At 59.4% G+C, this 10,888-nt stretch overlaps 1 protein-coding gene across 1 annotated transcript; it reads left to right on the plus strand.

Annotated features, from left to right (window-relative positions):
- Positions 1–829: 829 nt before the first annotated feature.
- Positions 830–9,358, plus strand: NES (nestin). Its single transcript, XM_082670784.1, has 4 exons — positions 830–1,765; positions 2,860–2,984; positions 4,783–4,856; positions 5,105–9,358. Exons 1-4 carry the CDS (start codon positions 983–985, stop codon positions 8,842–8,844), a joined length of 4,722 nt encoding a protein of 1,573 aa, XP_082526910.1. The 5' UTR covers positions 830–982; the 3' UTR covers positions 8,845–9,358.
- Positions 9,359–10,888: the final 1,530 nt, after the last annotated feature.

The raw sequence follows: 10,888 nt of genomic DNA on the forward strand, positions 1-10,888 counted from the left end.
AAGAGATGCCTCTTCTTTCTGTTTCCTCTTCTTGGCCCGGTCTGCGAGCCACCAGGGGGCGCCCTCTGCCCAAAAATCGCTGACAACGAGGCCAGGATGGAGTGTCCTTCCCTGCGAACTGGCGGGGCGCGGGGGGGGGCTTCCATTACCTAAAAAGTGGGTATATGAACCTCAGGTTATATGAAAGATGAGTAGAAAGGATGGAGGTGAATAATGGGGAGAACATCCTTTTGCCTGCTCTCTCCGTTTCCTGGTGGAGACTGAGGAAATAGGGTGTGTGTGCATATGGGGTGTTTCCCAGTAGGACACATTTGTTCTTGTGTTCCAGGCAATGTCTCTTCTAACTTCTCTCTGCAATGCTGCCTTCTTCCAGTATTTCAGGAGGGTGAGCCTTCGCTATTTACGAAAAACATGGCCACATCTATTCTTTCAACAGTCCCATGACAGTTCCATCATCACTCCCATTTTTTGGATGAAGAAACTGAGTCTTAGAGGAATTCAGTAAGTGACAGCTCTCTTGGATGCGCTGAGTAACTGAGAGTCGCACCCCCTCGCAGGACTGAATCCCCTGGCACCCCCTCCACAGGCTCAGTTCTGTGTATAATCTGCTTTTATCTGCGGTTCTGACCTTGCCTCACGGCCTCTTCCCCCTGAAAGCCACCATTGGATCGGATTCTCCGGGCATGGCTTTTCCTTTGGTTTCACTCTCCAGCATACCGGGGGCACAGGGACAAAGGCTGCCGTCGTTTCTCTTAACTCTAAGGGGTTAAGGCCTGGGTCCCGCCCCTTTTCCCGCCAGGCTGGCGGGAGTATGAATAGCCTCGCTCCCACTCCCGACTCTCAGTCGCTTCAGCTGCTCCTCGCCCCGCCCCGTCATTGTCCCCATCCGTTTTCTTTACCCTTCCGTCCTAAAAGCTTTGAGAGCTGCTGGCTTCTCCCGGTGCTTCGCCTCTCTCCACCTTCGGTGGGTCAGACGGGCAGGATGGAGGGCTGCCTGGGGGAGGAATCTTTTCAGATGTGGGAGCTCAACCGGCGCCTGGAGGCCTACCTGGCCCGGGTCAAGGCGCTAGAGGAGCAGAATGAGCTGCTCAGCGCGGAGCTCGGGGGTCTCCGGGCACAGGCCGGGGACGCCTCCTGGAGGGCCCGTGCCGACGACGAGCTGGCGGCCCTGCGGGCCCTCGTCGACCAGCGCTGGCGGGAGAAGCGCGCGGCCGAGGTGGCGCGCGACAACCTGGAAGAAGAGGTGGAGGGTGTGGCGACCCGGTGCCAGCAGCTGCGGCTGGCCCGGGAGCGGACCGCGGAGGAGACGGCCCGCAGCCGGCGCGCAGTCGAGGCCGAAAAGTGCGCCCAGGCCTGGCTGAGCACCCAGGCGGTGGAGCTGGAGCGCGAGCTGGAGGCTCTGCGCGCGGCGCACGAGGAGGAACGCGCGGGCCTGAACGCTCAGGCTGCCTGCGCCCCCCGCGGCCCCGCTCCGCCCCGCGGGCACCCCGTGCCGGCCCCCGAGGTTGAGGAGCTGGCGCTGCGGCTGGGCGAGGCGTGGCGCGGGGCAGTGCGCGGCTACCAGGAGCGCGTGGCGCACATGGAGACGTCGCTGGGCCAGGCCCGCGAGCGGCTGGGCCACGCGTTGCAGGGCGCCCGCGAGGGTCGGCTGAAGCTGCAGCAGCTCCAAGCGGAGCGCAGCGGCCTCCAGCAGCGCAGGGCCGCGCTGGAGCAGAGGTTGGAGGGCCGCTGGCAGGAGCGGCTGCGGGCTACTGAGCAGTTCCAGGTGAGGAAGCCTGGGGGCCTGGGCAAGACAAGGCTTCAGGAAGTCCCGTTGGGGATCAGAGACCTGAGAGAGGGAGTGGGAAGTGGGGGGTGTGGTGGCTGCAGGTTCAGGGGCCACTTCTTAGAAAACCATGCCTGATGCCACTGTCCTAGACTTTCACAACTCTGTGTAGTGTAGGGCTGGAATGATGGAGGTTCAGACCTCAAAGCACACCCCCTCGAAGGGCAGACAGGCACAAGATGCTGCAGCGGCCTCCTCACTGTCTAAATGGCACGTTCGTACCCTGATGGCCCCTGGACCCCTCCCTAGGCCCTGCCGTTGCTCAGAAGATGCTCAGAACTTTCCCTCTCAGTGCTGATCTGATGGTCTGGCCACTCAGGAGTCTCCAAGTTCCCAGCTGCCCTCCTCCCCCCTGACAGGAGAGGGTGAGGGGCCCTGGATGGGGAGCCACCAGCCCTTCTCTCCCTTGTCTGGGCTTTTCGGCTCCTGAGCACATTCCAGAGGCCTGGGACAGCTGCTCCCCCTCACACTACGCAGATGTGACCAGCAGCTGAGAAAACAGCCTCCTGCCTGGGCCAGACAGAGGTCTCACCATGACCGCCCCCCCTTCAGAGGAGAAAGATTCCAGAACATGTGGGAAGTGGAGGGGGTGGGGGCCTAGCATGGGGAGCAGGAGACAGTGACTGGGACCCGGGCTGTTTGGCTTCCAATCCTGCAGGCTCCAGGCCTGGTGATTAATTGTTTTTCCTTCTGCTTCCACTTTTTTCCTTCTCCTCCTCTCTGTAAGCCATCTCCTCTCCTCCCTCACCTCCCCCTTCCTGTGGGAGCTGAATTCTGAGCAGCATGTGCTACCATTTAATCAGCATCTTCAGAGGAGGAGCCAGGCCGTGGGAGAGGGCTGAGAGGGGCCACTGTGCTCTTCTCGGGGGCTTCAGGAGGGCTTCTCTGGGCGGGAAGTGGGGTAGGGGAGGCAGGAATCTGCTCTGCAGAGAAGTTAGGGAGCAGAAGATGCTGCTGCAGCAGCCCATGGGGATGCAGGTAAGTTAGCAGAAGGACCCCGTCCCTTCACTGACTGCCTCTGGCTTGCTCTGCAGCTGTCCGTGGAGGCCCTGGAGCAGGAGAAACAGGGCCTACAGAGCCAGATCGCCCAGGTCCTGGAAGGTCGGCAGCAGCTGGCACACCTCAAGATGTCCCTCAGCTTGGAGGTGGCCACATACAGGTACAGGTTGACCCTGACCATGCAGGCACACAGATGCACACATCCATGCAGGGGCAGACTCCTGGACTGAAGAGACCCAGAGCCACGGGTGGTGAAGGCTCTGCCACCGCTCGGTCCTGTGACTCTAGGCTGATCGCTTCCACACCACGACGTGTGCCCCCTAAGCCCACCTGCTCTCTCGTGGGTTCAGGACCAGAGAAGCAGCCTGTGCCCAGGAGATCCCCCAAGGAGAGGTGATAGAGCTGAGTGGGACAGCCTCAAAGGAGAGGGCTGGACACGTGCGGGTCATCCAGATCCAGAACCTTACCCCAAGGGGCTGAAAAGCCCAGTCTCTGTGTGTGTGCTCACACAGAGAGGGTGATGTCCTTGAGCAGCCTCGGGAAGAAGGAATTGCAGGTGTGGGCCGGTGGCACTGACTTGCCGCCTGACCTGGGCCTCAGTCTCCTTGTCGGGAGGATGGGAGATGGGCTGGGTGACAGCAAAGGTCCCTTCCATCCTGAGTGTCCTGGGGCCTGGCTTCTCTCGAGCCTTGGCCCTGCCCAGCCCTTCTACTGACCGCATTCCCTGTTGGCTCAGGAAAGGTTGAGACCAAGGAAGTGCTGCTTCTCTGGCTCTGTGGCCTTGGGCAAACCCAGTTTCTGGGAAACTGGCCTGGTTAGCCAAGGATCCACCGATGAAGCCTGAGGAAGGGGCTTTGCTACTGTGAAGGGCCGCGTACCCCAAGCCTGCAGGGTGGAGCCAGGGCTAGACGGGCTATGAGGACTGTGCCCCCAGAATCCACAGGCAAACAAAAGCAGGGGCCCTGGGACAGGTTAAGGAGGGGAGGGGAGGCCGGGCCCAGAGAGGGAAGGGCGGTGAGGATCTAGGGATGAAGAAGAGAGGGCCTCCACCTCCAGGGGGCACAGAGCTCAGGGGGCATGACGCTGCATCGATCGAGAAGGACAGAGGTGAGACCATAGAAAACACTAACCGGACTCAGAGATCATGAGGAAGAGCACAGAGGAGACAGATGTTCAGGATAACTCGTTGAATTGATTGGTCCTCCCTCCCCCGCAATCGGTCCCCTCCTCCTCGGTCCCCATGGGGCACTAAGGCAGGGGCATGTACACGAAAACCTCCATTGCCCTGAAAGGCTTGGGATCCAGAGTACTTAGAGATCCCAAGATGAGGGCCTTGACCCCTAAATCAAACCACTGAGGGGAAAGGACTGCGCAGGCTTAACCTGGGTTTTGAGGCATGAAAAGGATTTGGAGAGAGGGAGCTGAATTCATTGGCTTTTGTCTGGAACCAGCTCTGGGGGCCCTGGGGGAGAAGGAGGAGGGAGCTTATCCCATGGGAACGGCCTGAGAATTCCCACTTCCCCTGGGAAGCCCCCTACTCAGACCTTCCAGATGGCAGTGTGGACAAAGGCAGCAATTAGCATGAGAATCGGCCCCCCACACGGAGGATGAGGTCATAGGCCTGGGGTTGGGAGGGGACTAGTCTAAGCAATGTGTGGGTGTGTGTGTACACTGTGTCGACTGTGTGGGAATCTGCTTGTGTGTCTGTGAGTCCAGCTGTGTGTCCCAAATAAGTGTGTGACTCCGTGTGACCAAATGGGTGATATCTGTGGGATGTGACCATGTGATTTCACGTGCAGAGCCAAGTATGCGTGTGGCTTTTGTGTGATAGTGGTGAAAATGAAGAGATAGCCTGCCAGGCCAGGGACGCGCATGCTCAGCTGTGACTGTTCCCTGGCTGGCTTGCCGGCTGGCCTGTGGGCAGAGGGCTGACCCAGCTTTTCCTCCCTTGTCCCCAGAACCCTCCTAGAGGCAGAGAACTCCCGGCTGCAGACACCTGGCAGCGGTTCCAAGGCTTCCCTCAGCTTCCTGGGTAAGAGGAGGGGCCAAGGTCCCCCCAAAACTTTACTTTTCTTTCCTCTTCACACCCAGAGCAATGCCTTTCCTGAAAAGCAGCAGTCTTAAGTCTTGACACCGTGGTCCTCCACGGCAGCGAGCATACTCTTAGCCCAGCCCATAAAAGGCAGGAGCAGGACCCTCTTGCCAGAAGTGGTAGCTGCTCCCCTGCCCCACCCCCAACCTGTATGTGCTGACACCGTTTCTTCCCCTCTACCTTTCCAGACCCTAAGCTGGAGCTGCATTTCCCTGGGACCCCAGAGGGCCGGCGTCTGGGACCTTTGCTTTCTGTGCTGAGCCCTACTCCCCTCTCCTCACCTTTGCCTGATACCCTTGAAACACCTGTGCCAGGCTTCCTGAAGAGCCAGGAACTCCTTCAGGGCCATGCCCCCACCTCGGCCAGCACCCCAATTCCGCCCACACCTCAGGCTCCCTGCCCTGCCACAGATGCCAAGATCAGAGCCCAGGATGCCCCTCTCTCCCTGCCCCAGCCACAGGTTGGGATGCAACAGGTTCCAGAAGCGGTGTGGGCTGAAGCCAAGGTGGCCATCCCTGCCAGCGTCCTGCCAGGACCAGAGGAGCCTGGGGGCAAGGAACAAGAGCCCAGTCCAGGCCAGTCCTCTGAAGATCATGCCTCCCTGGCTCCAGCCCTCAGCCCTGACCATCCCAGTTTAGAGGCCAAAGATGGAGAACCCAGTGGGTCTAGAGGGTCCAGCAGATTCCAGGAGGAAGGGGAAGGACAAATCTGGGGGCTGGCAGAGAAAGAAACAGCTGTAGGGGTCAAAGTAATAAGCAGCTTGCAGCAGGAAACATGGCAAGAAGAGGGGGATCTGGACATGAAAGAAATCCAAGACTCCCCGGGTCCTTTGGAAAAAGAAACTCTGAAGTCTCTGGAAGAGGAGATTCAGGAGCCTCTGATTTCTCTGGAAAAACAGCGCTATGAGACGATGAGATCTCTAGAGAAGGAGAATCAGGAATCTCTGAGGTCTTTGGAAGAAGAGAACTTAGAAATACTAAAAACTCTAGAAAAGGAGAATCAAGAGTTATTGCAGTCTTTAGAAGGAAAGGAGATGGAGGTAATGAGACCTCTAGAAAAAGAGACTCTAGAACTACTTAAGCCTATAGGAAAAGAGGACCCACAGACATTGCAATCACTAGAAAAGGAGAGTCAAGAAATAATGAGGTCTCTTCAAGGAAATGTAGGAGCATTTTTATCTCCAGGAAAGGAAAATCAAGAATTAGTGAGGTCTCTAGAAGAGGAGAACTTTGAGTCATTGAGAGCTCTAGAAAAGGAAAGGCAGGAGCCACTGAGATGTCAAGAAGTAGAGAACCAGGAAACATTGAGACCCTTAGCAAAAGAGACTCTACAGCCACTGGGATCTCTAGAAGAAAAAGACCAGGAGACACCAAGACCTCTAGGAAAAGAGAATCAGCCACTGAGGTCTCTAGAAAAAGAAGACCAGACGACATTGAGCCCTCTAGAACAGGTGAAACCAGAGGCACTAAAGTCTCTTGGAAAAGACCAGGAGATAGTTAGACTTCTCGAAAAAGAGAATCAAGACTTATTAAGGTCCCTAAATGAAGAGAGCGTAGAGGCAGTGAGATCTTTAGGAACAGAGACTCTAGAACCACTAAAGCCTACAGGAGAAGAAAACCTGGAAATGTTGAAACCTCTAGAAAAGGAAAGTCAAGAACCACTGGGGTCTGTGGAAGGGAACCAAGAGACACTGAGACCCCTAGAAGAGGAGACTCAGAAATCACTGAGCTCTCTGGGAGGGCAGAGTGTAGAGGATATGAGATCTCCAGAGGAGGTAGACAAGGGAAGTCAAAGGTATCTGGAAGAGGAAGAGAACGTGGAGAAGGGAGAGAATTCAGAGCCACCGAGGTCCCTGGAGGAGGAGGGACAGGAGCTGCCACTCTCTGCACATCTGCAGAAGTGGGAAGATACGGTGCAGGGGGGTCAAGAACTGGATCAGGAAACGCCCCCTGGGAGACCTGAAGTGGACAGTGCGGACGAGGCAGAGATGGAACCTAGGGAATGGGATAGCTTCGCTGGGAAGGGGGAGGCTGTAGACCGGGGGGAGCTGCAGCTGACGGCCACAGGCAAGGCCTGGAGCCCAGGTGAGGGGCAGCCAGGGAGCTCCGAGCCCAAAGAGCAGAGGGTCTCAGCTGAGGGAGCCAGTGGAGTGGGAGGCACTGAGGGCCTCCAGGACCCTGAAGAGCGGCCAGACCAGGTGGGGACCCCGGGCCTCCCAGCTCCCCAGGGAATGTCAGAGGTCCTAGAGCCAGTGTTGGAAGGTGAGGATGTGGCCCCCAGCGATGGCCGAGCCTCCCCAGAGGTCACCTTGGGCTTAGAGACTGCAGGAGCGGAACAGGGACCGGAGCAGGAGGCGGTAGGGCTGGAGGACCCAGGCGGCCTGGCCAGAGAGGAGGTGATGGGGCCACCCCTGGGGGAGGAAGGTTTGGAGGCAAAGAGGGTGCAGGGCTTGGAAGGGCCCAGAAAGGAGCTGGAGGAGGCAGCTGCTCTGGAGCCAGAGCTCTCCACACTGCCCAGGAAGAGCAGAGACCCACTGGACGCTGCCAGGGGCTGGGAGGAGTCTGAGCCTGAAGGCCCTGAGGAAGCAGAGGAGACGTTCCCTGCCGAGACCTCGTGCTGCGATGGAAGTGATACCCCTCAACCCAGGCCCTTGAGCTCCGAGGGGGCAAAGGAGGATGCCAAAGCAGTGCTGGGGCCACCCAGCCCACGGCCCACTGAGTCCTGCTCACCCATCCCAATCCCTGAAGATGCCCCTGGGCCCCAGCCCCTGGCTGAGGGTAGCCAAGAGGCTAGCTGGGGGCTGGCAGGCAGGGCTGAGGTCCTGGGGAAGGTGGAGGGTGAGCAGGAGGAGATGGGCTCCGGGGGAATCCCTGAAGATCTCTCGGAGGAGGGGCAGGAGAGCAGAGAAGAGAGTGAGGCTGATGAGCTAGGGGAGACCCTTCCCGACTCCACTCCCCTGGGCCTCTACCTCGGGTCCCCTGCTTCCCCCAAGTGGGACCTGGCTGGAGAGCAGAGGCCCTCCCCTCAAGAGGAGACTGGAAAGGAAGGCTGGGGCCCTGCAGTCCTGGCCTCTGAGGGCCTTGGGGCCCATCCCTCAGAGGAGGAGGAGGGGGGAGATGAGGAGGAACGTGGCCATGACTCTGAGCTGTCGGAAGAATTTGAGGACTTGGGGACTGAGGCTTCTCTCCTTCCTGGGGTCCCTGGGGAGGTGGCAGAACCTCCGGGCCAGGTGCCCCCGTTGCTACTGGAGCCTGCAGTCTGGGACCCGGATGGGGAATCGGATGGATTTGCAGATGAGGAAGAGAGCGGGGAGGAGGGAGAGGAAGAAGATGAAGAAGGGGAGAGGGGGCCAGGGGCAGGGCGGTGGGGGGCAGGGCCCTCTGTGGGCAGCCTCCCGGCCCTGAGTGGCCCTCAGAGAGGGAACCTCCTGGGGTCTGAGACCATGGATGTCAGTGTCCCCTGGGATGATGGCTTGAGGGGTGCGGCGTCTGACGCCCCCATGACCGCCCTGGAGACTGAGTCCCAGGACAGCACGGAGGCCTCAGGATCAGAGGACGAGTCGGATGCTATTCCCCTGGAGAGGGAGGGCCAAGTCCCTGGCCCTCTGGGGACCCTCAGTGCGGTGGAGGACACGGGCTTGGAGGTAGGGGACACCCTCGGTGTCAATGGCCAGGGCCCCAGCCTGAAGGAAGAGTTGGAGCATGTGAATGGGGGTGTGGTGAACGGGCTGGAGCAGTCTGAGGGAGTAAGGCAGGGGAAACCGGGGCCCCCTGAGGGTGACCAAGGGAGCCCCTTGGAGGAGGAGGAGGAGGGGGGTGCCCTGAAGACCCCTTGGGCAGGGGCTCCGCTTCACCTGGGCCAAGGCCAGCTCCTGCAGTTCAGCCAGCGAGAGGGAGAGGGAGACTCCTGGTCCTCAGGGGAGGACTAGAGGAAGAGCACCCCCTCCTGCACCCCCTCCAAGCCCCTCCCTGCTCGGAGGCAGCGCCCTTAACTTATCTCTTGACCCGTGGTTTCTGTCCGAGAGGCCTGGCTAGCCGAGGTGAAATGGGTGTGGCAAAGGGACCCGTTCCAAGAATGCAGACTCTGGGAATAGAAACCAGCCCCTTGGACCCTGCTAAGGGGGACATCCGGCCTGCACTGTCCCACGAGGCTGAAGCCAACTGAATCTCTGTAGGACTAGGCCCCCCCTTTTCCTTGCACTCCCTTTCCTCCCCATCCCATCAGCTGGAAAAGGCCAGGGGCCCAGTGGCTCCTCCATGGGGAGGGGGCCGTGGTGGTCCATGCGCCAGGGCTCACCAGCTCTGCCCTTCTTCACTGCACCCTCATGGGATGTCTGGCTGATGGCTAATGGGGGTGAGGGGGTGCTCCTATGTCCTGACCCCCCATATGCCTGCCATGTTGTAGCCCCATCTGGCTTTTCCCTGCCTGAATAAAGTAATGCCTCCGCCTATAAAGTCTGGACTCTTCCTTCCTCAATTCAGGGGGGCCCTCAGGGCTGACACAGAAGCAGAGGAGACTGGGAGAGGAAGCAGGAGATGCTAGTGTGAGGGAGAGGCTGCCTCCTGAGGAGAGGAGGACCTGGAAGGCCTCATGGGGGAGACACGGCAGACAGATGAAGGCTGCAGGCAGCAGTGCTGGAGACCTGGGGAGGGAGGGGGGTGTTGTTTGACCAGGGAAGGAGGGCCAGCCCCTGTGGCCTTGACGCCTGCAGAAGTCAGGCCTGTCATCATCTCTGCCCACAGCACTGATTACAGGGATTAAGCCTTGGAGCCACACTCCCCCGCGCATGTCCTCGCTGCTGGCCCCTCAGTGCCGCCAGCATAATAAGCCCCCTTGCCCCCAAACCCAAACAATTGTATGGCCTTGGCGTCTGCTCAGACTGGCTGGGTCAGAGCTGGGTAAGGGAAGAGGGAGGCCTATTCTGTCTCAGTCTGGCTGTGTGGCCTCAGGTCAGCGTTTAATCTCTCTGAACCTCAGATTCAGCCACACAGCGAGGGATGCTGGGCGAGGTGACTGCGGGGCCTCCCAGGGCAGGGAGATCAGGAGGAAGGCTGGGGAAAGCCGGAGGGCTACCGTTTAGATCTTCGGTAGGACTTCCCTTCCATGCTAAAGCAGGAGACAGAGAAGACAGGAAAGTGGAGGTGAGGCCGGGATAGACTGAAGCTGTCAGGGGTGAAACAAAAGAGCGAGGGGGTGTGCTGATAACGGGTTAGATCGGGGGTCCACCCAGCCACAGCTTCTTCCCAAGAGTACCCCCCTTCCCAGGAGTTCTCTGGGTCCCTGTGTAGGGCAGGGTGACACCCCCCTTCCCAGGGGTTCCTGGATTAGGCGGGGCTTGAAGGACTTGAAGTCAGGATACCCAAATAGAAACCACTCCCCAGCTCAGCTCTGCAGGGAAGGAAGAGCCGGCGACACCTCTAAATATCCTGGGTGGGGGTGGGGCAGGGGCTGACAGACAAATGTTCCATGTCTGGGGACAATCCCAAGGCCACAGGCAGGCCCTTCCTTTCCTCGGGCCCAAGGCTGAGGGCAGGGGAAGATGAGAAGATGAAGTCTCAAGCCCTCTGACCTCAACTCATCCTCTGGACAAGGAGGGGTGGACAGAGACCCCCTGACAGAACCTCACTGTCTGTTTCTCTGCCCATGCCTTTCTCCTCCACCTAAGAGTCTTTGCATTAGGTACCCAGGCCCCCTCCTCTGCCCTTGGGGTCCAGGATGCTGGCAGCCCACCTGGCAGCCCAAGCCTCCACGATCCTTCCTGTACTCACTGCTAACAAGGCCATGTCTGCTCCCGCCAGGCTGTGGGCCAGCACACTGGCCCGAGCAAATAAGGCCCACTCCCTGCTCCTCTAATGGGACAGAGGAGACCTGTGCTTGATCTCCCCAGGCCCTCGGGCACCCCCACCTGGACGGGGGACCAAGGACAGAGGCCAAGCCAAGCAGTCCTTCCCTGTGTGTGGTGCCCATCCTGA

The sequence above is a fragment of the Grampus griseus genome, assembly GCF_964374135.1.
Source record: "Grampus griseus genome assembly, chromosome: 1".
NCBI classification, from domain to species: domain Eukaryota; kingdom Metazoa; phylum Chordata; class Mammalia; order Artiodactyla; family Delphinidae; genus Grampus; species Grampus griseus.